A 26,784-nucleotide genomic window follows, 5' to 3' on the forward strand; every position below is an offset into this window, starting at 1 on the left:
ATAAGTGCATTGCTATAAACAAATGCTGAAAGAAATTAGTCAGCTAGCAGACACATGAGAAATGCCAAATTAACTACTTCAGGTACAAAGAAAATGACACCAGATGGAATCTAGGAAAGGGTGAAGAATGATAGAAATAATAAATATGTTGAATAATACAAATGACTACTTAAAATTTTTTGAAAGACAATGGACTAAAGCAATATAATAGTATGTTATTGTAGGATTTACTGTGTATGCAGATAAAAACTGTTTGACAATAATGACAATAGGTGGAAGGGGGTTAAATGTTATTTTGCTATTGTAAATTCTTACATGTTAAATGCAATGGTACGGTAGTAAGTAAACTGAGATATATTAAGGATGTACATTGTAATTCCTAGAGCTAGTACCATGAATTATATATTTAAAAAAATACAAAGAATAAAATCTAAAAATGCAGCAGAGGAATAAAATAAAATTAAAATGTCAGCAGAAATAAAAGAACAGAATAAAATAGAAAAGACAAATAGAAACAAATAAAAATAAGACAGTCTTAAATCTAACAATTTCCATAAATATACTAAATGTAAATAGAACAAACATTCCAAACAAAAGGCAGAAATTGACAAATGAGAAAAAAAAGAAATGACTCAGTTACTGTCTTTAAGGGACAATATTAGGAAACAAAGGCAGAGATAGGTTGAAAGTAAAAGAAACAAAAAAATTTAACATTCAACCAGAACAAAAAAAAGTTTGTATGATTATTAATATCAGAAAAAGTATATTTCATGGCCGAGTACTATTAGAGAAACAAGGGATCATTTGTAATGCTAAAATGGTCAATCGGGAAGAGATATTAAATTGAAATATGTATGTACCTAATAACAGAGTTTTAAAATGCATAAGGCAAAAATGGTTTCTTTAATCCTACATCCTACTCTCTAACCAAGCTATTCATTTGTTCATTCCCAAGCCTTTCATGCATGCATTCCCAAGCTATTCATGCATATATTCCCAATAAATGAAGCATACATTCACATAATTACTTGTATATGAGCATTAATAGTTTTATTTAAAATAACAAAAAGCTAAAAACAATCCAAATGTTCATTAACAGGAAGATGACTAAACAAATTTTGGAACAGTTACACAGTGGAATACTGCTAGTCAGCAATAACAATGATAAGCTATTGATATGTGTGATAGCAGGAATAATTTTAAAATATGTGTATCATTGTGTGAAAGAAGCCAAAAACAAAAGAACACATATACCTTGTTTGTGGTGATAGAAATCTGAATAACAGTAGTTATCAAATAGATATGCAGATTTAAGAAATGGGGACATTTTCTAAAATGAAAGAAATATTCCATATTGTCATTGGGGTATTGATAGCACAGTTTTATGCCTTCCACCAAACTCAAATTATATACTTAAGATCTACGCGTTTTTCTATGTGTAAATATTACTTCAATTTTTAAAAATCTAAAAAAATTTAAAATGAAATATGAATTAAACTTCAAAACAGGAAAGAATTGTAGAATGATATTATATTTTCTCTTCACCAAATTAGATTAATTTAGTAGTTTTTATTTTAAGTCAATAGGTTGTTCCATTCAGTTAGTGGAAGTACCTCAAGGCAGTAATATGAGTCTGGCCTCTTTCTGCAACAAAGTAAAAAAGTGAGTATTGCTATTTCATTAAACTTTGAAACTTTTGTGCCTAAATAAATTTGTGTATTTTGACATCACTGAACTGATTAATTTTGCATATAAAAGTCATGTAATTTCAGAACACACTAAAAAATAGAAATTTTTCACAAATTAGCTCATTAATCAACTTCTGTTAATGTTTTTGTTGCTGACAGTCAAATAGATGCTTTTCTCTTGAAAAGTTGGTTAAAGTTAAATGCTTTTATAAATTCAGACTTGTACTTGTTGTTTGTTGGTGGTTTGGTTTGAAGTAAATTATTATTTTTCTTAAATGACATAAGTGACTAACTCCTCTTGCTAAGCCCCAAATTAACACAAATTTATTCTCCCTACCTGGGATAGTCTATTTAGAATTATTATAGTTCACTCTTATCTTGAGTGGATTGGCAAAATATTAAATAAATGCATGTGTGTTAATTCATTAAAAAATGAATTTGATCACTAGTGGATATTCCAAAATAAAAGCACTGATATTTTGCTAATCTAAAAATACTATATATGATATATATATATATATATATATACACACACATACACATCATATATATATACACACACATATATCGTATATAGTATTTTTAGTAGAGAGAAGGTCTCCCCACTTGTATATATATTTATATGCAAGGTGTGCTGGTGTGCACCTGTAAACCCAGATACTTGGGAAGCTGAGGCAGAACTGCTTGAACCTGGGGTGTGGAGCTTGCAATGAGCTAAAATTACACCACTGCACTCCAGCCTGGGCAACAGAATGAGACCCTGTCCCAAAAAAGAAAAAAAGGCCAAGTGCGGTGAACTGCATCTCAAAAAATAAAAAAAGGAAAAAAAGAAAAACTCATGCATTCATATTTTAATTCCTTAGTTTTAATTCAGTTTTGACTGTTGTTTGAAATATAATAACTATACATTTTTATAAGCTTTCACTTCTACCAAAAGATTGTTTGAAATTAAATGTTTGAATCATTTATTTAATCATTAAAGTCTATTTCATTGTCTAATAACTAGCTCATGCATGAGAGATATTCAAATTTAAAATAAACAAACAAAGATCCCTGCCTCGTAAAACCTATAACCATAAGAAGGATTGAAAGGTTTACACACAAACATACAAAACAAGTCACTTCAAGTTCATGAAAATGTTCAATCTTTAATTAGTTTCTTGCTCTAGTTTATGGAAAAAAAATTTAAATAGTACCTAGGATTCCTAAATTAGGATCTTTAATGTTGTCAATATTTGCTTTTTCAGGAATAAGCTACTCACTGTAAAAAAATGATAAGCAAAGCTAGAAACTTGCTACTTTAAGTCTAAAATATGGTTAATTTTTAGATTTAAAGTAAATAACTTTCTTAATACTTTAAGATATCACTCTTCTGTATAACTTTACTCACAGAACACATTGTTAGCTCCTCCAGCAACCTTCTTTTTTAAAACACAATTTCATATTCATAGGTAAAATATTCTTGTGGATGCAGTAGTGACATCAAAATACTTTATGTGATGATCTTCCAGTAGCTTATAGTACAGTTTTCAAGCTCTTTAATATAATTTTTCTAAATAGTCATGATAGCTAAAACATACACCAAACAATAATGTTAGCATAGTGAAAAGAAGTCATAAGTTATATTCCCACAGTCTTTCCTTGTTTTCAACAATTTTTTTGTTGGCAAATATTCACAAAATGACTAAATGTATGCATGCATAATTATTTTGTATACAATAGGATATTTACAAAACAGTAAGTATGTTTGAGGATCTACTATGTGTTAAGCACTCTTAATTCAAAAGAAGATCAAATAGAATTTGAGAGCTGTTTCAAAAGAGGTTCTCCAAAACTTTGATTACTCATTATAACATACTTTAAAGTCACATCTTTCAAAAATATGCCATATTCTTGTAACAAATATGATAACATCATAGCATATGACAGCAGTTTCTGGCCTATGGTAGATGCTCAGCCAAGGTTTAGGAGAAAATGAATCATGAATTTGTATTTTAATGTATTAAAACGGTAGAAGGTGAAATCATGGATGCATTGAGAAGTGTCTTATTACATGGTAAATGCTAATTCATAAAGCTCCTCAGTCCCTAACCGGATTCTATACCTTTGTGGTAGAGTATAACAATGAGGAGTGGCCCATGTCCTTATTCTGAGCAGTGGTTCTCAAACTGCAGTTCCAGAGCAGCAACACCAGCAGCTTACTTGGGAAATTGTTAGTAAGACCAGTTTGGGGGACCCTTCACAGGTCTACTGAATCAGAAACTATGGAGATGGGAGCCAGAACACAAGTGGATACAGATGCATGCCAGGCCATTAGGTGAATGTGTTTTTACTTACCCATTTGCCAGGCTTCTCATGGAGGAGATGTTTCCATGGAATAAAGCTTTAGTGTTAAACGAATAGCTATTAGGTTGGTGCAAAAGTAACTGCAGTTTCTGCGGTTTAAGAAGAGAACCATTAAGTTTAGATGTCAGCATAGTTAACATTAAAAAAAAAAGACCCCAAGATTTCATATTTGCCCTCAGAAGCATTTTAAATATCTACTTGAAAATATCTTCATGTTATATTCTACTTTATATGTGTATATTGCTTTACAATCTGTAAATCTTTTACACATCTTTTCTATTGTAATTATCATGGTAAACCTTTGAGGTAGATATTAATATCTTCAGTTGTGCAAAGAAACCAGTCAAATAACTTGACTCTGGCCATAACGTTACTAAATGAGACTGCCAGGTTTCAAAGTCAAGGCTTCTGCTTCCAAGGATAAGCTGTTGTGCAATTCTTTGACGCATTTATGTGTAAGTAATTGTTCAGAACATAAGAATTACTTTTAGGCTCCAATATCTGTGTAAAATTCAAGTAGTATCCAAAAATTTTAAAGAAAACGTACAGACAAGAATAGTGTTAACAAACTTGACACGAACAAGAGAATGTATTTACCAAAATTTCTAAATCGAAATGAGTGACTTGCAGCTTGACAAAATTAGGCGTGAAAGAACTCCAAAAGGAAGAACTCTGATATCAAAAGCAATGTAAATGAAGCAAGTAATAATATTCAGAGTGAATCCTCATGTTTTATGTTATGACAATGAATTCTTAATTATTTCAAATGAGATGCTCCTGGGAAAGCCTAAGGAACAGTCCTTTACACTTTTTTTTTTGCTATAATTGCAATCTCTACCAATCTGGCCTAGCTAAATGCACTGCACCACAAATCAATTATTGATTGCTCTGAGGTTTTAAATCTTTCACAGCACAACACTACATGAAGTTTCTTACAATTATATTGTAGGCAATATGTTTTAAACTGTATCTTGCAGATCTTGTCCTAAGTATTTGTCTTCACATATATTTTTCAGAATCAGAGAAAGATACCATGCAGCTGACGTTAATTTCAATTCTGGGAAGATTTGGAGCACTACTACAGCATTTCCGTATCAGCTCTTTTCTAAAACCAAGTTTAATATACGTATTTTTACTGATAACTCAACACAACCACTTCATTTTATGCCATATGGTAAGCAATCTGGCAAATAAGTAGACAAATCTACACAAAGCTGGTATTGGCTACGTAGGCTTGAATTCAAAGTCTCAAATTATTAAAAAAATAATATTAGCTACTGCTTTTCTCTGAAGTGAATTAAGAAGAAAACATCAGAAAGCCTTTTGGTGATATTTAAGGGAGGAAAGCAGAACTATTTTCTTAAAGAATTATCTTCACATAGCTCACCCCACAATATTTTATCTTCCTACTATAAAATGCTTAATAGCAAGTATAGCAAGTTTTTAATATATTAAACAACTGAATTTCAAAAGATTCTAGATAAAGATGGTATTTAAGTTAAAATGGCTGTTTCTATCTATTAGGAAGAAGTATTTCACTGAACTATAAATAAATTGTGAGGTAGAATAGACATGGTTACACAGAATCTCTATCTCCACAATGTGGAATCTGGTAGCACAGTATAACTTACCTGCATCAGAATTAGCAAACCTATTGATTCAGTCTCTGTGGGTGAAACCTAGGAATTTATATGTTATCAGATTCACCTGATGATTTTTACTTTTCTAAAGTTTTAAGAATATATGTAAAGTTATTTAGTGTTTTACTTTATTGTTAGAGTTCACTGTTTTGCAAAACAGTATTTGTTCTTTAAACACTTAGGTTGCTAATAAGTGAGTGTCTACATATCAACAGGAAACTATTTCCTGACACATAATGATCCTTTAAATATTTTCTTTTATTTGTTAATTATTGTTATTATTGTGCTTCTTTCTTACTCTATTCAAGGCTCTACACTAATGCAGATGACTACAGACATAGCAGGGTTATATTGGTATATTAGTTAAGACCTTCTAGGTTTGAAATGAAAAGAAATCAATTCCTGATAGTTTAAGCAGAAAAAAATGTTTTTAAAGAATATAGGGATTTATTATAGAATTTAAGTATAAGAATTTTGGCAAACAATTAGGAATATATGAAAAACAGCAATAATCAAGCAGCCCAAAATTCCTGTGTGCATCTTATTTCATTTCTTCATATAATTACTTCCTATATCCCTCTCGCTCTCTAGTCACTCATTTCCTTTGCTTATCCAAAACAAGTGGGAAGCCAAGCTATCCGGCTAGCTATCAATAGACAGTTCAGTATCTCTATGGGATCCAACTCCCAGTTCCTAAGAGCAAGATTCTTATTATTAAGCCAAGATCAATGGTGCTGCACCTTGATCCAATCAGAAAGACGGCAGGTTGGATCATGTTGTCTTCAGTTGCTGGCCACTGTTAAATATCATGTTCATGCAAGAGTTTAAAAGAGGAGATTATGGTATGTGAACATGAGAAGAAAAATGACTTCACTGTATAGCATGTCTACATTTTGAGTTCCAAAGGAAAAGTGGAGAAAGAATGTAGATATTCATTAAAGTTTCTGTAATATAGCTGTCCAAGATAAAACCTTGAGTAATTACTACATAGGAAAGGAATAAGAACCAACAGTGACTCTGGAGTCTGACAGATTTTGTTTAGAGTCTCGAGAACAACCAGCTGTGGAGACTTAGAGTCATTAAGGGCACAGGCTTTGGAGTAAACAGATATTGTTTAAGTGTGGCACTTAACACTAACTGTGTACTCTCTACAAAATCGCATAGCTTCCCTGAAAATCAGTCAATTCATCTTTGAACCTTGGGATATAATACCTATATAATAGGTACAATAATCAAGAAATTACATGTAAACCGTTTAATAATTGCTCAGTAAAATATAGCTATTATTAATATTAATACTAGCATTATATCCTAGAGTGAATATAACCCGCATAACATTTTTAAATTTACTGATCACATTTGTCTTTTTTTTTTTTCATGATAGCCTAGCACCAGATTCTTGAAGGAAATAAATCATGCTATTATAAACCCTATTTCACAGATGAAGAAACTAGGTCAAAAAAGTGAAATAACTTGTTAACATAAATCAACTAAAAAATCGGAAATCTACATTATTTTCATGTCTTAGTGACAGAACATTGATAAGAACATCTCAATCATCACAGAATTATCTTAATATCATGGCATGAATATAAATATTAACTAGTATAAATGCTCTGAACATATTTATTCCAGTTAATTCAGAATCCTTTTATCATGCTGATACCCTTAGAAGGAGCAATATGTCTCACTTAAGTTGAAAATGGAAAGAATAAAACACCCCCTGGAACTTTTGCCTGGCTATATCCAAGTCCCTGAGTGTATTTTCCAAGTCCCTAAGGGAAACTGCAGTAGATTATCTTCTATGCAGAACTATAGTTTATCAAGGGCTTTAACATGAGAAACACTATACCTAGCTTTGTTATATTATATAAAAACAGAACTGATCAAAGAAATAAAAAACAAATTTTTCCAAAATATCTTTAAATCTAACCAGACTAATAAATGAGATGAATCTCACTTTAATTCCCCTTGATAAAGCTGGACAGTTACAATCCTTCATAATGTGTTGGTAATATTTTGTGCTCAAAAACTTTTTGTAGTATGTGATACGCTTTTATTGACTTTTATTATTCCTCTTTGTCTTTAGCTAATTATCTTGTCAAAGACCTAATTAGAGAAATTCTGCATTTTTGTACAAATGACCAGCTACTTCCCAAAGATCATATTTTAAATATATGTGGCTCTGAAGAATTTTTACAAAAGTAAGTATTTTTTTAAAATTTGATTATTGTTCCAATCTGTAAATATTAAGTTACCACTTGTTTTTGGTTTTGTTTTAAACAGACTTTACACAAACATTATAGTCATAATCAACATAATTAAATCGATTTTACCCCTTTTGCAGTAAATTTGAAATTTTCTAAATCATATTAACAATCTTATTCTTGATTTTATTTTATATTATGACTATTTATGAAAACAAATATTTAAATGATCTGTGACTAGGGTGACCAACCATCTCAGTTTGCTTAGGATTGAGGTAGTTCTCAGGATGTGGGAATTTCAGCTTTGAAACCAGTAAAGTCCCAAACTAGGACAAGTAGCTCATCCTACATGTAATAAAGCTTATTAGAACTAATCACAGTTAAGTAAATAAATTCTTTGGTGATATGTAATTTTTTGTTTAGAATAATACTTGCATGTTGATTAAATACGGATTTTTAAAAAAATCACAGGGACCTTAAATGTAATCATTATAACTTTTTTTTATAGAAGAGTGAAGCTCTAAAACACCATTTCTTTATTAAGGCAGTTTATTAAAAACAATTGGAAAAACATGTTCTCATGTATATCAACTTCAAATATTTACTTGATAAAAAAAAAACTTTTAGTTTACCTAAACAACCATTGCCTGAAATTCTCAGAGACTAACCTTGAACAAGTAATACAGCTTTAAAAAAGAAATATTTGTTTGCTGGTATTGGATAGTTATTCTAAACAGTAACGTATTAAAGACTAAAATGTTTAATACAGTGGATTCCCATTTATATAGCCTCTCTGCATCTCTACAAGTATCTAAAGATTGAAAACCATCTAACTGGAAGTAAAAATGTATTTCTTTTGAAATTCCGATTGTCACTGTCATTATTATTCCATCATGAATGTGTTTGAAATTATCTTTTGGGTAGTTCAGTAAATTTGATGATATTCTTATTAGTAAATCCAGTTGTTTATTGTGCAATGTTAACTGTCAATGGCTTTTAAGACTAATTATTTTCTGTTATGTGGAAAAATATTTTACTATTATTATTTTAATAACAATATATCATATTAAAATGTTTCAATAACATTGTTATAATTATTTTACATTAAATAATAAATATAATTATTTTATATTAAATAAAATAAATATTTATATGAACTTACATATGTTTTGTTGCACTAAACTCACAGATATTCTTTTTTCCTTTTTTTATTTGAACGTATTAACACACTCACTCAATTACTAGTCTGCTACCCTCTCCCAACATATGATTTGACAGTAAATCCTATGAGCACAGGAAAATATTTTAATAAATTTAACCTTATATTGATTACTCATTAAAACTCATCTTTTGAATGTGCAGTTTTCAAAATGTACATCTGGACTTTTCTTGATGCCAAAACATTAGATCCAAAGAACAAAACATTGTCAAATATTTGCATTAAATTTCAGCAGTAGGAAACATCATCCATAAAGCAATTGTATTAAAGAGATAGAAATTTGGAAAAGTATAATGTGGAGAAAATTTACACACCTTAATTTAATTACTGCTTTAAATAGGTAAATTATTCATAAACAGATGGCTCAATATTTAATATTTTAGTTTTTTCAGTCATTTAATCATATTAAAATTTCTTTAATTGGTTTTTATTAAGATAGGAAAGTTGCCAAATATTAATATAGGTTAAATATAGTCATTTATTCCCTAATGGACAGTGAAACATTTGTGTATATCAAGGATTTGCATATTATTTAAGAGTAAGAGCCTACTTGTATTGATATAACTTATTTTAATGTACAGAATATTTATTACTGTTTTTTCTAGTATTTAAAGAAATATATATTCATTCAAATGTTATTTTTAGTGTATTCCTATGTAATTTGTCTAAAAAATATGTCCTTAAAGACTTGGAAATTTGTTCATAAAATTCTTCTTTATACAGAGAACACAGGTAGTGTGTAATAAGTTAACAGTGCAATGAATAAAAATTTAGACTCTAAAACTTATATCACTACACTTCATTTGGAGCATTTGGCTGGGGAAAATACTAATTTTCTGATAATATTCCAAAGTAATGGTCAAATAGATCATGAAACATATGACTACCAACATAGCTGTGTTATATTGGTATATTAGTTAAGACCCTATATTTCTCAGGGTTAGTGAAGTAATATATAAAATCTTTAAAAGGGGAAAATTTAAATAATATAACTATGAACCCATATAATACATATATAAATTCCACATATATTTACAATTATTCTGATATTAACCCAGTGTTCGCAAACTTTAAATTGTTACCTAAGGATCTTGTTAGAAAAAGAATTCTGATTTCGGTTGGTCTGGGTGGGGCTTGAGGCTCTCCATTTCTAACAAGCATCTGGTGATAGCTAGGCTGCTGGTCTACAGTATACATTTCAAGTAGTGAGATATTAGAAGCCAAGGGTTGTAATGAGTTAAGAACTTAGACTCTCCAAAAATTAAAAAAAAAAAAATTATCCTCTTTTCCAGAACAGTACATGGTATAAAAACCAGATCTAATCAACAAAGTAATAAAGATGTTTATCCTTTGTAATATTGCAACATTCAGAAAGATAATTATCCTAGCAAATCAAAATTTCTTTTTCATACATCAACTATACTATTTTTGAAACTTATTTAACATTCATTTCAATGTAGTATCATAAAAGTTTTTCTCTCAAAATATCCCATGACTCACTCATGCTCATTCTCCTTTTCATTTTCTCTCTCTCACTTTCTTACTCTCACTTTCCCTGTTTGATTTTAAATAATACAATATATAATGAACACAGAGCAAATTAAAGAATCAGAACAGAAACTATCAATTTTGTGAGTGGCTCATGGAAACTTAATGCAAAATTATCAGCAATATGAAAAATAATAGAAGAAGAGAAATCATCTGTTTCATTCAAAAAATATTTAAATTTGTCATCAAGTTCCTGTTCTTCAACTCCTATTTAATTAACATGGAGCAAGGAGTCCTCGGTAATCCCATTTTCTGTGCTCTTTTCCAATAGCTTGATCCCAGTCAGCTTTCCCAGTGAGCTCAAGGACAGGAACTATATTTTTTCTTTCCCATTGAATGTAGCACAGATATGAAGTTCTGGAAAATGAAACTAGTCCTAGAAAATGAAACTACTATTTCCTAGACTGTCCCTGCCTCTCTCTTTTTTACAGGGAGTAACAATTGCACCTTCATCTATACTTGTAACCATCTTACATGAGTATTTTTCTTCATAAATGTATTGATAATACATGAAGTATAATGCGTCTTCATAATTTTATCTCTTTTTGTTGTTGTTGTTGTTGTTGAAACAGAGTCTTGCTCTGTCACCCAGGTTAGAGTGTAGTGGTGGGATCTTGGCTCACTGCAACCTCTGCCTCTGGGTTCAAATGATTCTCCTGCCTCAACCTCCCAAGTAGCTGGGATTATAGGCACCTGAGCCAGGCTAATTTTTGTATTTTTAGTAGAGACAGGGTTTCACCACCTTGGCCAAGCTGGTCTCAAACTCCTGACCTTGTGATCCACCCACCTCGGCCTCCCAAAGTGCTGGGATTACAGGTGTGAGCCACCACACCCAGCCTTTATCTCCTATTACTCTAAAGTGAAATATCTACTAGGAGAGGAGGTTTTTCTGTTTCTCAATCCCAACCAAAAAAATCACTCCTGTGATTTTTTTCTCTACAGTTGTGAGTTTTTTTATTATTTATTTTCTTATTGATACATGGTAAATATTCATGAGGTACATGTGATATTTGAATGTCTATACAGATAAAGCCAGGATATTTAGACTATCCACCACTTTGAACATTTATCATCTCTTTGTAGTAGGAACATTTTAAATCTTCTAGCTTTTTTGAATATACAATAAATTGTTAACTGTAGTCAAACTAGAACTGATTCATTCTATCTACCTATATGTTTTATATATTAACCCACCTCTCTTCATCCTATCCCCATCCCACACCCTTCCTGGCCTCTTATAACTATCATTCTATAACTTCATGAGATAACCATTTTTAGCTCCCACATATGAGTAAGAATATAGAATATTTTGGCTTGTTTGGTCTCTAGTTCCATCCTTGTTGCTGCAAATGACAGCATTTCATTCTTTGTAAATAACTGAACAGTATTCCATTGTGCATATATACCACATTTTCTTTATTTATTCATTCCTTGATGAATACTTAGGTTGATTCCATATCTTGGCAAATGTGAATAGTATTACAATAAACATGGAGGTGCAGATATCCCTTTGGTATACTAATTTACTTTCTTTTGGATAAATACCCATTAGTAGGATTCCTGAATTGCATGGTAGTTCTATTTTTAGTCTTTTGCAAAATCTCTATACTGTTTTCCGTAATGGTTGCAGTAATTTACATTCCCACCAACAGTGTATAAGAGCTCCCTTTCTCTGCATCCTTGCCAGCATTTGTTATTCATTTATTTTTATAACAGCTATTCTAATAGGGGTAAAACAATATCTCATTGTCATTTTGATTTGCACTGCTCTGATGACTAGTGATGTTGAGCATTTTTTACATACTTCTTGGCCATTTGTATGTCTGCATGTCTTCTGTTGAGAAAGGTCTATTCAGATTGCTTGCCCACTTTTTAATGGAATTAGTTTGCTCGTTTTTTGTTTGCTGTTGAGTTGTTTGAGTTTCTTTTATATTCTATATTAATAGTCCTTGTTAGATTAACAGTTTGCAAATATTTTCTCCTATTAAACAAATTGTCTCTTTACTCTTTCGATTGTTTTGTTTGCTATGCAGGAGGTTTTTAGTTTAATATAGTCCTATTTGTGTATTTTTGGTTTTGTTGCCTGTGCTTTTGAGGTCTTAGCCATACAACACTTGCCTACACCAATGTTTTGGAGTACTTATTGTATGCTTTCTTCTAGAAGTTCTATAATTTTAGGATTTAGGTTTAAGTCTTTAATGCATTTTGAGTTGATTTTTGTATACAATGAAAGATAGGAATCTGGTTTTATTCTTCTGCATATAAATACTTGGATTTCTCAGCACCATTTATCAAAGAGGGTGTCTCTTCCCCAAGGTTTGTTCTCAGCATCTTTGTCAAAAATCAGCAGGCTATAAATAAGTAAATTTATTTTAGAGATTTTTATTCTGTTCCATTAGTCTCTGTGTTTATTTTCATACCAGTACGATTTTGCTTTGGTTACTATAAATTTGTAATATTTTTTGAAGTCAGGTAGTGTGATGCCTGCCGCTCTGTTCTTTTTGCTCAAGATTGCATGTAGGGAACCAGCCCCTACATCACCTGTGGGTACCCCATGTTTAGTGGCAATCAAGGAATGAGAAAAAGACAGATTAAGAGAGATAGTGGGACCAGAAGGCCATCACTCATTACTTTGGAGGAGAAAGTTAAGGCCCCAAGCTCCGATCATCCACTCTATGTGTTGGTTACAATCACTCTGACCTATAGGGTAGGAGTGGAATGATGGCGGGGAGAGGGTGACGTGATGGTGGAGTGAATCAGTGAGCCAGAAGTGCATCAATGAACTGGAACTGGTGTGTCATTCTAAGGATTGATAACAGTGGCAGTTTGGGAGTTTCACAAAACAAGAACATGTGGTCGTCTCTAGCTTATTATCTATGTGCAGCTGGTGGAAATGTGGGCCTTACAAGGAGCCTACAAGTCTGGCTACATCATGGTGCTACGAAGGGGTTTTATGTCCTTGAGCACAATGTTTATGGTAACAGAGCCTAGGTCACCCTGCACTGGAACATGAGGCACGGAGAGGGCTTCCTCCTCGGAGGCCTCCTGCGGCCTTCTGCAGTTTGTTGTTCCTTGTTTATATGTTACTCATAACCAATTTATGTAGGCACTCTCTAAGTCCTTTCTCCTTTGCTACTTTTCCCAACAATTGCATTCACTATTTGGGTTCTTTTTTAATACCATAGAAATTTTCGGATTTTTTGTCTATATTTCTGTGAAGAATGTTATTGGTAATTTGATTAGAATTGCTTCGATTCTGTAGATTGGGTAGTATGTTAAAACAATGTTAATTCTTCTGATACATGAGTATGGGATGTCTTTCCATTTATTGGTGTCCTATTCTATTTCTTTCATCAGAAATTTGTAGTTTTCCTTGCAGAGGTATTTTATCCCTTTGGTTAAGTTTACCCCTACATTTTCTTGTGTGTGGGGGTGGCAGCTATTGTAAATGGAATTTCCTTCTTATTTTTTTTCCAGCTATTTGTTATTGGCTCATAAAAATGTTATTAATTTGTGTGTGTTGATTTGATATCCTGCAACTTTATTTATCACTTTACAGAGTTTTTTGGTGGAATCTAGGTTTTTCTAAGATCCTGTCATCTGCAAAGAAGGACAACTTGACTTTCTCTTTTCCAATTTGGACGCCTTTTATTACTTTTGCCTGATTGTTGTGTGTAGGACTTCCATTATAACACTGAATAAAAATACAAAAGGAACTTTGTCTTGTTCTAATTCTTAAAGAAAAGAATTTCAGCTTTTCTCCATTCCATTTGATGTTAATGGTGGATTTGTCATATTATTATGTTGAGGTATGTTATATTTATACAGTTTGTTGAGAGTTTTTATTATCAAGAATGTTCAGTTTTATCAGATATTTTTTATATGCCTATTAAGATGAGCATTTCGTTTTTACTCTTCATTTTATAGCTGTGATTATCATGTATACTGATTTGCAGATGTTGAACCATCTTTGAGTCTCTGGGATCTTACTTCATCATAGTGTATTATCTTTTTAATGTATAGTTGGATTCTGTTTGCTAATATTTTCTTTAGGATGTTTGTGTTGATATTCATTATCAGAAAATTAACCTGTAGGTTTTTTCGTTATTTGTTTGATTTTTTTTGTCATGGCTTTTTCTGGTTTTGGTATCAGGGTAATGCTGGTTTTGTAGAATGAGTTAGGAAAATAATCTCCCTCTTTAATTGCTTTGACTAGTTTGAAAAGAATTTGTGTTAGTTCTTCCTTATAAGTTTGATAAAATTCAGCAGTAAAGTCATCTAATCCTGAGAATTTCCTTGCTGAGAGACTTTTTATTACTGATTCAACCTTATTACTTGTTATTGGTCTGTTCGGGTTTTCTGTTACAACCTGTATCAATCTTGGTAAATTGTATGTGCTTATTGGGTACATATAAATATGTATGTACTCTTTTACAGATAAAGAAAATTGTTATATTATCTTGCTGAATTGACCCAACTATTACTGGAGACAAACCTTAGTTGTCTCTTTTTTGTTTGTTTTTTTTTTTTTCACTTAAATCGATTTTATCTGATATGAGTGTGCTACTTCTGCTCACTTTTGGTTTCTGTTTATGTGGAATAACTTTCCATCCCTTCACTTTTAGTCTGTATGTGTCTTTATAGGTGAAGTTTTTGTAGGCAACATATAATTGGGTCATTTTTAAAAATTCATCAACCAGTCTGCATCTTTAAAGTGAGTAATTTAATTTCTTTATATTCAAGGTTATAATTGATAGGACTTATTCCTGTCATTTTCTTGTTTTCTAGTTATGTGTATCTTTTGTTCCTTTCTTTTTATCTTATTGTTTATCACTGACATTGGTAATTTTCTGCAGTGGTAATATTTTAGTTCTTTTTCTTTCTCATTTTTGTGACTTTTTAACAGTAAGTTTTATACTTTCATGATGATAGATATTGTTCTTTCACTTCCAGATGTAGGCTTTCCTTAAGTATTTCCTGAAGGTCTGGTCTAGTGGTAATGCATTCTCTCAGTTTTTGCTTTTCTAGTAACAATTTTATATCTCCTTTATTTCTCAAGTTTAACTTCACTGAGTAGAGTATTCTTAGCTGACAGTGGTTTCTTTTATCCTTTCTTTTAGCATTTGAATATATCAATCTCATTCTTATATGGCCTGTAAAGTTTCTGCTGATAAATCTGCTGTTAGACTGATGGGAATTTTCCTCCATGTGACTCAGTGCTTTTCCTTGGCTTTTTTTTTTTTTTTTTAATTCTCTCTTCATCTTCAACTTTTGACAGTTATAATGTACCATGGAAAAGACCTTTTTGGGTTGAATCTATCTGGGTATTTTTGGGCTTCCTATATATAGATTTCTAAATCCATAGCAAAACTTGTTAAGTTTTCAGCTATTATGTTATTGTATATGTTTTCTATGCCTTTGCCCATCTCCTCTCTTTATGGAACACCCAAATTTTGAATATTTGGTTGCTTTACATCCCATATGTTACATAGGCTTTCATTAATAAAAAAATTATTTTTCTTTCTTTTTTTGGTCTGAGTTATTTCAAAAGACCTATTATGAAGCTCTGAAATTGCCTCTGCTTGGTCTAATCTATTGTTAAAGCTCTTTGTTGTATTTCTTATTTCATTCATTGAATTCCTTTGTTCCAGAATTTTTGTTTGTTTCTTTTTTATGATTTCTATCTCTTTATTTAACCTCTTATTTAGATCCTGAATTGTTTATGACTTTTTTTGTGCTGTTTGTTTGTGTTCTCTTGTATCTCAAGGAGTTTCTTTAATATCATTACTTTAAAAAGTTATCTCACATATTTTCTTTTCTTTGGAATTGGTGGCTGGAGATTTACTGTGCTGTCTTGAAGATGTCATGTTTCTTTGCTTTTTATATTTTCTTGTGTCTTTACACAATATATATATGCTATTGTTGTAATTGTCACTTTTTCCAATTTTTTTGAATTGGCTTTCATAGAGGAGGACTTTTTCCTATAGATATATCTATAGTGTATGTGGGTACAGAATTTTAATTTTCTTTCTAGGTGAATATAGTAGTGATTTCTTGTGATTCCTTCAGATGTAATCAGCATCAATGGTTTCTATAATTTCCTCAGTGGCTTAGGCTACAGTTGTTAGTTCAGGCTGTAGTGAGGCTTTGCTAGGAGAAAGGATACTGGATTAGTTAAATCTCAGTCTCCAGTGTTGTAGTTGTGGGCCAACCATCTTGGGCTGTTGTTGGGCTCTTCTGGGTAGCCCATGTGGGCACTGGATTTAGCAGGTTCACATGGACTGATGCTTGGGCTCCCAGTTGACTTCCTCAGGTGACAGCAGTGGCAGCAGAGGGCCAAGTGGATAGGCAGGTTCTCAGACCCTTGGCAGTGTGCCTACAATCAACAATGAAAGTAGCAGAGAAGAAGCAACAATCTGGCTCCCAGGAGGCTCATGCTGGTGCTAGTGGTGGCAGTGTCATGGTGGATGAGCCAATCTCTAAGGCCCCCAGTGGCTTGTGTGAATGGGTTGCAGCAGTGGTGGTGGTACCATGCAATTTGGGCTTGTCCTCAGGTTCCGTGATGATGTGCACAGGTGCAGAATGTTATGGGTGGGCAGGGCAATCCCCAGGGCTCTGGATAGAATGCTTGGGCATTGATGACAGGCACTTTAGGTCTGTTTTGCAGCTTCATGATGGTGTTCATGTGCACCAGAGGCAGTAGGCCCAGCAGCTCAATCCCCAGGTCCCCAGCTGGCATGCTTGGGTCCTGATGGGTCTTTTGACAGGCATCCTGATGTTTTGTTTGTGTGGCTCAGGCATAGACAGGGTGGCGTGATTCTCAGGGCCCTGCGCAGTGTAGTTGGGCATGAGAGGTACAGCACTAGATAGGGCAGAACTGTCCTTAGGGTCCCCAATGGTACATAGGAGAAAAGGCTGTGATGGACAGGATATATTGTTTCCCAGCCCCATGGTTATATTTGGGTGCTGTGCAGCAGGCGGGTTGGGTCTTTTGTCAGGCCTCCTGTTGGTGCGCATGCATGGCTGGGTCGCAAATGAGGCATGGTAATTCCCAGGCTCCCAGGCATTAGGCTTGGGCACTGGGTGAAGGGGCAGTGGTGACCAGAGGAGACCTGTCCTTAGACCTCCCAAGGAGCGCACATAGATGAAGTAGGCTGTGGTAGGTGATTTAAGTAATTTCTTTTTTCTTTTCTTTCTTTCCCTCTTTTTTTTTGGGGGGGACAGAGTCTTGCTTTGTCACCCAGGCTGGAGTGCAGTGGTGCAATCTTGGCTCACTGCAACCTCCGCCTCCTGGGTTCTAAGCTATTCTCCTGCCTCAGCCTCCTGAGTAGCTGGGATTACAAGCAAGCACCACCATACCCAAGTAATTTTGTATTTTTAGTAGAGATGGGGTTTCACCATGTTGGCAAGGCTGGTCTCGAACTCCTGACTTTAGGTGATCCACTCTTGCCTCAGCCTCCCAAAGTGCTGAGATTACAGACGTGAGCCACCGGGCCCAGCCTAATTTCTTATCTCAAAAATCTTACTGTAAATCTTACTGTCTAATTTAACTTAAAAATAATTCTTATTAGCTTCCGTGTAAAACAACAAAATTTACTATACTTAAAAGCTTTTGCTGAATAAATCATGATTGCATCGTCAGTAGTAAACCACAAGTGCCCCCTGAGGAAATACTAGACATTCTTTCTTAAAAATTCTACTTGGGCCAATTGCTTGCAGAATGGTCAAATTTTATATATGTGATTTGAACAAAACAGTTATTTTATTACTTAATTGACAGTTGTCAAGGAATGTTAGAATTCAGTGCTGAAAATAAATTTTCATAAGGAAAAAATAAATTCTACAATAATCAAAAATTTTACTTGGAAATAGTTATATATTTTAAAATTAAATTAAGAAGGTATTATTTACCTCTTTATTCATCACTGACATTGATTAGAACGATCTTCCTATCTATTTGAGAGTCTTGTTTTTCTCTCTGGGACTCTCCTAGTAGAGATGAAGCATTCCTTTTATTAGAGTACAAAAATCCTTTTACAAAATTAAATCCTTTTAATTAAAATTCTAAAATAATATTTTTTAAAAAACATTTTTTAAAAACACTCTAATCTCATGACAATTTATATTAATTTTTTTTTTTAGATGGAGTCTTCACTCTGTTGCCCAGGCTAGAGTGCAGTGGCACAGTCTTGGCTCACGGCAACCTCTGCCTGCTGGGTTCAAGCAATTCTCCTGCCTCAGCCTCCTGAGTAGCTAGGACTACAGGTGTATGCCACCATGCCTGGCTAATTTTTGTATTTTTAGTAGAGATGAGGTTTCACCATGTTGGCCAGACTGGTCTCGAATGCCTTACCTCAAGTGATCCACCCACCTCAGCCTCCCAAAGTGCTGGGATTATAGGCGTGAGCCACCGCGTTTGGTCTGATTTATATTAAATTTGTTCATTAAACAAACGATTATAAATTGGAATTGTCTTGTACTCAGAGTAAAAAGAAAACTGTTAATTACCAGTGAGGAAAAGACTAAGTCATAATATATACTGTTTTAAGTAACAGATTACACTCATTAGCAGTAAAACTACATTGTATATATTGCTGGGAAAGAAAAGAGTCTTTTTTTTTTTCTCAGCGAAATTAAGGATTTCACTTAGCAAACTTGAACGAATTGATTACTTCCAGCAAATGTGCTACAGCCTAGGGCTTCAAATATTAAAATTAATTCCAACCTTTAAGACCTACTTTGAGGAAAGAAATAGATAAAGTGCATTTCTCTTTTACATAACTCTGCTCCTCCACTTGTAAAATCACAGAACCATGTGGGTGGATAGAAGGGAACATATCATAAATTTGAGCTATCTCACACACAATTAAAAAATGTATTCTGAGGCCGGGCGCGGTGGCTCAAGCCTGTAATCCCAGCACTTTGGGAGGCCGAGGCGGGTGGATCACGAGGTCAAGAGATCGAGACCATCCTGGTCAACATGGTGAAACCCCGTCTCTACTAATACAAAAAAATTAGCTGGGCACGGTGGCGCGTGCCTGTAATCCCAGCTACTCAGGAGGCTGAGGCAGGAGAATTGCCTGAACCCAGGAGGCGGAGATTGCGGTGAGCCGAGATCGCGCCATTGCGCTCCAGCCTGGGTATCAAGAGCGAAACTCCGTCTCAAAAAAAAAAAAAAAAAAAATGTATTCTGTTAATAAATCATTCAATAAGAGTTTTTTGGATGACTTTAATTTCTTTCTTAATCTCCTTCATAGTGTTTTACCTAATATTCTGTAATTAACTGTGGTTTACATCTTTAGTAAATAGCTAATGACCGCAAAAATAACATACTATACCAACTTGCATTTGATTTTATCAACAACTCTGTACTAGAACAAATGTCCCCATATGTAGATACTCTGTATATACCTTCACTTGAGAGTGAAACATCAAAGAAAGACCTTATGCTAAATAAAGTTTGTTTATTATTATTAAAAGCTATTTGTAAAAATGATAGCATATTTCAGCCCCAAGATTTTTAAAGAGCTGAATTGCACAAGCATCATTAATGAATAAAATTGGCCAAAGGACTCTCAAAGCTGTTGCATGAGTTTTCCAAGAAAACATGGCCAATTATATGTGAAAGTAAGTACATAATTTAATATTATTATTTCTAGATGTAGAATACCAAAATGCAGCTGTCACATTATTTTTGTTATTCAAAAGCATTGTTTATTTTTAGAAGTTAAGAATTATTAAATCTTCCCAAGTTTGAATTAATAAAAGTTTAAATAACCCAGTGCTCTGCTTTTCCTAAATAAAGTGGTTAGTTTGAGAATTTTTGAATTACATATTACTTCAAATAAGTAATTACTTCAAATAATTATTAAATAATAATTATTAATCACCTTAATAAGACAAAATATAACCCCTTTATTATTTTGTATTTGTAAAGTCTGTAGTAGGGTGTTTCTCCTCTGGAGATTTTGTGGGAAAAAAAGTAAAATCCTAAGATAGAATGAAATCAGCATTTTTTATATCCAGGTCTAATTACTATATTATAAATTTTGCATATTATATGCCCCACCAAAAGAGCTCCTTGGGGCTCAGGATATTTATTTGTTGTGAAGGATATAAAGTTCCAGTTTCACCATTGTTGTTGTTGTTGTTGTTGCTTTTTTCACTGACTTTTTTAGTAACATCATTTATATAGTTATGTTACTATCTTTCTTTTGTAACTGCATAACTTAGTAGAGACAGCATTGCAAACTTGAGAATTATTATAAAACTTAATTCCAGATTAAAAAAAAACTTCTTTGCAGAATGTTCAACTTTTTGAATTTTAAGAAAAGCATATGTACTATATGTATGAAGAAAAATAACCATATTTGAGTGAGGAGGCATTAGGGATAGTTGCCATTTTATAGGTTGGAGGGAAGTCTTAAGAAAAACAGGACATTTGAATAGAAAGTTTCAGATCTCCTTGGTCCATTTCCCTCTTGAGTATTATCTGTTGGTATCCATTTATGTCCATACAGGGTTTTTGCTCAAAAGCTTGACCCTCCTCTACTAACTACCTCATGCCTAAAAGCCCTAGTTTTAGAATTTAACCATTCTTGTCTCTCCAAGTCATAAAGTTTAACTTTTCCTATTCATAGTTCCCCTGAAGGCAAAATAATAATAAACTTGAGGAGCACTGGTTTACTGAAACAATATATCATTGATCTCTATCTGTGCTGAGTCAGCTCCAAATACCACTTTGAGCACAAAATCCAAGGCTATTTTATTGGTTGCAAAGACCAGTTTACTCAGATTAAGGATATGGCAGATTTAACATTGTAGAAATTTTCAAGGGGCAAATCGAAATGTGTGTACATGTGCCAAATGTGTGCACAGACACATAACTATCTGGAAAACACTCTGTGTGGTACTATAGTACTATTATTATTTTAATATTTTGTTATATTTGCCTTACATTTCAGACTTAGTTATCCCAAGTATTTTAAGTCCAGCTTAGTTACTGAATTTTCTTAAAGAAATACCTCATGGAGACTGAATTATTAAAAAAAAAGAAAGAAAAAAAGGAATACCTTCAGAAGCTGTCAGCAATCTTGGCTTTCAATATTTACAAAATCAAATTAAAATAGCTTATTTTCTATACATGAGCTTAATATTACACAATACACCTCTGTGACTACTTCTTACATGTAGAATAAATAACATTATTTTAACTTAATTCAAATCATATAAAACAAGGGTATGTATTTATTCCAACGAAAGAGCACTGCTCTTAAACGTGGGTTTACAAGGAGCAGCCAGGGCAATGAGAATCAATATTCATAGTTTGAATGTTATTTAGGATGCTTTCTTGCTCATAAGACAAATTTGAGTACTTACCACTTTTTTGGTGTTAAGGTTATTAGGAATAGGAAATAAGGGTAATTATGTGCAAGTGTTCATCTTAAATGACAAGTATACACATAATAGTTCCTAAGATAGTAACTAGCAGATAGATTGGATCAAGTATAGAGATAATAAATAAATAAATGTGCAGAATAAATAAATAAATGTGTAGAAAGTTTGATTTTCTTGTATATGAGAAGAAAAAGCCTAAACTTTCTATTGTATTATAGACATTCAGTTCATTTAACAGCTGAAGCTTTATAGATGATTAGTAAAAAAAGCATATGTAGTGCTCATATTTGGAATGTTACCAAACTGAGAGAAACACCTGGTGTGTACAATCTTAAATTGATATTTCCTGTGCTCATGTTATAAGCACTGTAATTCCCGATGTGGCCTGTTCTTAGAGCCCAACCCTTCTCTCCACACTACCCATCTTACCACACCTTTCATTTCTCTTTCTCTTGGTATGGTAACATTTTTTTCTTATCCTTTCTGATATCTACAATCCTCAAAATTTATTTTTTATTGCACTTATTAAATTTTCACCCTTCTTTCTATTATTTAATGCTTTTTCTCTCTTTTCTTTTTCATTTTCTCTAGATAGCACCATTCAACAAAATTATCATGTGGGCCATGTAAGAGTTTTAAATTTTCTACTAGCCACAATAAGAAAATATAGAAAGAAACAGGTGGAAATCAATTTTAATACTACGATTTCTTTAACTCAATATACCTCAAATATTTCCATTTTAACATGTAATGAAAACAAAGAAAATCATTGAGATGTTTCACATTATTTAATACGACAAGTCTTGAAAATCTAGTGGGTATGTTATACTTATAGCATATCTTAATTAAAAGTAGCATCATTACAAGTGATTAGTAGCTGCTTGTATTCACTAACCACTATACTAGACAGCATAGCTTTAGATCATTAAAGATAAGCTATTCAAAATTGTGGTCTTGCCACATATAGTAATAAAAGGAGTAGTTCACAGTTCTTAGAAAGTGTGATGGTTATTGGAAGCTCTATTGTCCTTTAAACAACAGTAGAGATTTAATCTTAACTGATAATTCTAGTACCATATTATTGTATGAAAATAATTTGACCTAGAATTCTAGAACTAACAATAAGCCAGAATCCAAGGACAATGTAAAAATGAAGACATTTTCAGAAATAGAAACATTTCATGTCCATAAATTATCTCTCTAAAAAAAATTTAAAGATGTACTTCAACAAAATAAACAATGAAGCCCTATAGAATACAGAACAATGGTTAACATAATAACTTAAAAAGTTCTAAAATATAGTAAACAAAAAAGAAAAGAAACAAGTAGAAGCTCCTTTATCTATCTCTGCTTGCTTGATTTGCTGTATTAACACTCTTCATTTCCTTTCCAAAACAGAATGATTAAGGCCCATAATTTATTGTATGTTCTAGAAGAGTAGTTATCAAACATTTTGGTCTCAGACTCCTTTAAACTCATAAATTGTTGAGTACCCAAAAAATGATTTTTGTGGACTTAGTCTATGAATATTTACCATGTTGGAAAGTATAATTGAGAAAATTTTAAAGTATGCATTTATTATTTGAATTAAAAATACTGATAAACTTATACATAAATTCAAATAAAATATTTTTATTAAAAATAGTCACATATTACAAAACAAAAATAAAATGCAAGAAACATAGTGTTGTTATGTATTTAGAAATCTTTTAAATGTTTGGTTTAATTAAGACCATTGACAATCACTCTGCTTTTCCCTTCAGTCTGTTGCACTATGTTGATTTAGTGGAAGCATATGAAGAAAATTTAGTCTCACACAAATATGGACTTGCATAGTAGTCTTTTGAAATAATTGTGAACATCTTTCTTTGATACTACACCAAAATCAACAAGTATTAGTCTTTTAAAATTTAGTTACAATGTGGAATATAAAAACACATCAACAATTTTGATACTAGGCTACTTAGAGTCCATTGATCTGTCTTGCCCTATTGATAAACTTTTATCCATGCAAGATTTAAAACATCATGGATTGTCATTTAGACAAATATGTTCACTGGAATCTGCAGATCTTCCAAATGTTACCATATTTTATTATAAAATATCAAAGGGTACATTCTTTAATATTAGCATTTATCTCACCAGAAAAGTCTTTATATATTGGTAATCTGGCAAGCTCATAGTGGAAGATGCAAATTTTACAAAATTATTATTTCTGAAATTGTTTTCCTTAAAGTGACTGTAAGGCCGGTTGCCTCGCCGGGAGCTCGGATGCACACTCGCCCCCACTTTTGTCCAAAAGCTCGGACACGCTCGGGCATGTCCCCTTCTCCCTTTCTCGCACAGCCTGGCTTTCCCTTAAAGACCCCAGTATGCAAGCAGGGTCTTGTGATTCTAGCCAATAGTAGCCAAGTCTTTCTAGCCAATAGCAGCCGAGTAATTCTAACCAATAGCAGCCAAGTCCTGTATGCAAACAAAGGCTTATAATCTTACCCAATAGTAGTACTGCTCTCCCACAACCAATCGAGCTCCCTCACTCCTTATAAAACCCCACGTCTGAGAGGAGTCCGTGCGACTTCTCCGGCCCCTCCTGTCGGACCGCAGAACCTCGCCCAGGAGCCGATTACATTTCTTTATTCCAGTAACTGGCCTCAGTTGCCTCATTCGAACCTTGCTTGCTTCATTCAAACCTTACAGTGACAAGCTTAGCTTTTTCATTTTTGACTGCCAAACACCTGTCTCAATAACCACAGTTTGTCTGTAATTCTCTTATGTAATAAAATCATTTTATGAAAAAAGTTACCCCTTTTTCTTGCCACTCAAGCAATTAAAAGAGGGATTTTCCTAAAGACAACTTATATATTGTAGTATGCATAAGTGCTTTGACTGTTTTTCCTATATGTTCATATAGAAAATTAAAGATATTGTAAAGATATTGTATTTAAGGATTGAGGTTTAACAAAATTAATAATTTTTACCATTGCATCAAGGATTTTTTAAGTGGTACTGATTTTTTTTTCCTACAAGTACATGCACACCCAGGAAGTGTCTCTTGTAGCTCCAGGGTTTTGTAGAACACATTTTGAGAACTGCTGCTCTAGAAAAATAGTTTACTGTAAAGTAAATTATGCCCATGCACTTTTGCTTCTGTAAATTGAGTTGTAAACGTACCTAGAGTCAATGGTGTTTATTACTGAATCTTTTTATGCCAGTTCTATTGTTATTTTATTTGGGTAAGTTAATGAAGTATTCACAGAGTGATGAAATATGAGTGAACAAAGAAAGTCAGTGTTTCTATGAAAATTAAGTTAAATTTGTAAAAGAGAATTAATAAAGGAGAACCATTAAAATCTATTATTGCTGAATTCTATGCAGAGGAAGCAACTTCAACCAGAAAAATAATTATAAAAATCCAAAATAGTTTTCTATTCAAGTTGTTCTTTGACTCTAAGTAATTGCTCCACATTTAAGAAAGTAGAATAGGAAATTAAAGATAATTACCTATAGATTTATTTTATACCAGAAAGATGGCACAAAATTGTTATCAACTGACCCTTCATCCAATAGCAAAGACTTTATTCTAATATCAAAACTTTGGCTAGTGAGAGGCTATTTAGTTATGTTTAATTTTAAAATAAATGATTTTTAAGATATCTGTCTTATTTGTAAATCCCAAATCTAACTTTTTTGATCAACAAAGCTGCTACCTTTTATATTTTATCAAGTAAGTGATAAAAGAATCTGGAACTAATATTTGAAAAGATCTCTACTTGAGCAGTTGTAATGTGCTAAGAGAAAACTGAATTGAAGTCATATTAAGCTCTAAATTTTATTTCAGAATGTCTGTCATATAGTAATTAAATTGAGATTGCAGTGGAAAAGCTTTAGGATATGTTTCATTTTCATTAAAAAAGAAAACCACCAAAAAGTAAAAATATGTTTATGAATCTCAGGCCTCTAAAGATAAAGAGAGAAAGAAGAGACTCAAAAATGGCTCAAATACTTCCAACAAATGAAGGGAAAGAATTCTGAAAGAAAAAAATATAGTTAATATAAACCTAAAATAACATAGGAGAAGGCATTACTATCACTTGGATAGTTCAAATTTTTCTGATTAAAAGGCAAAGTCTCAAAAATGAATTAAAATAAATTTATAAGCTAGAGACACAACTAAAATAAAATTACCTCATTTATAACAGAAATATGTGTGTTACCTATTTATTTCAGCCCATAAAAAAAGTGTAATAAGCTCCTGGTAATTGTTTTTACAGAACAAGGGAAAGAGAAAAATTTTTCTTATCTCTTTTATTTTATAGAGTTTAGTACAATTTGGATACATCCCATGAGAATATATTCCTACAATGTAATTTGAAAAAAAAATTATATGGGAAAAAAACTCTTTCAACATCTGTTATTACCCCAAATCTGATAATTATGGTTCCAGACTCCACTATATACACACATACACACACACACACACACACACACACACACACACACGGCCATACACAATGAAGCAAAGGTAAGGAAAACTAAGAACTAGTTTTTGAAAGCAGTAAAATTGTAAAAGATACAGCAAATAAAAATATAGGATATCCAGTTGTATTTCAAAGTCATAAATATTTTCAGTATATGTTTTATGTGGTATTTTATACATGGTTATATTAAATGTATTGTGTGTGTATATATATACACACACACACACACACACCTAAACAGTATTAAGGTATTTCATGTAT

At 32.5% G+C, this 26,784-nt stretch overlaps 1 protein-coding gene across 2 annotated transcripts in view; it reads left to right on the forward strand.

Moving 5' to 3' along the window:
- PIK3C2G (phosphatidylinositol-4-phosphate 3-kinase catalytic subunit type 2 gamma) overlaps positions 1-26,784 on the forward strand; it is a 419,361-nt gene that overhangs the window by 46,332 nt on the left and 346,245 nt on the right. The window contains exons 3-5 of one of the 2 annotated variants that reach the window (XM_064377719.1): positions 1,580-1,662; positions 5,051-5,208; positions 7,764-7,878. In XM_064377719.1, coding sequence (XP_064233789.1) covers positions 1,580-1,662; positions 5,051-5,208; positions 7,764-7,878 — 356 coding nt within the window. The remainder of the gene's footprint in view (positions 1-1,579; positions 1,663-5,050; positions 5,209-7,763; positions 7,879-26,784) is intronic. The other variant, XM_064377720.1, reaches the window with a different exon arrangement.

Source organism: Aotus nancymaae, unplaced genomic scaffold (genome assembly GCF_030222135.1).
Source record: "Aotus nancymaae isolate 86718 unplaced genomic scaffold, 86718_ANA_hifiasm-v0.15.2.pri h1tg000016l, whole genome shotgun sequence".
Lineage (NCBI taxonomy): Eukaryota > Metazoa > Chordata > Mammalia > Primates > Aotidae > Aotus > Aotus nancymaae.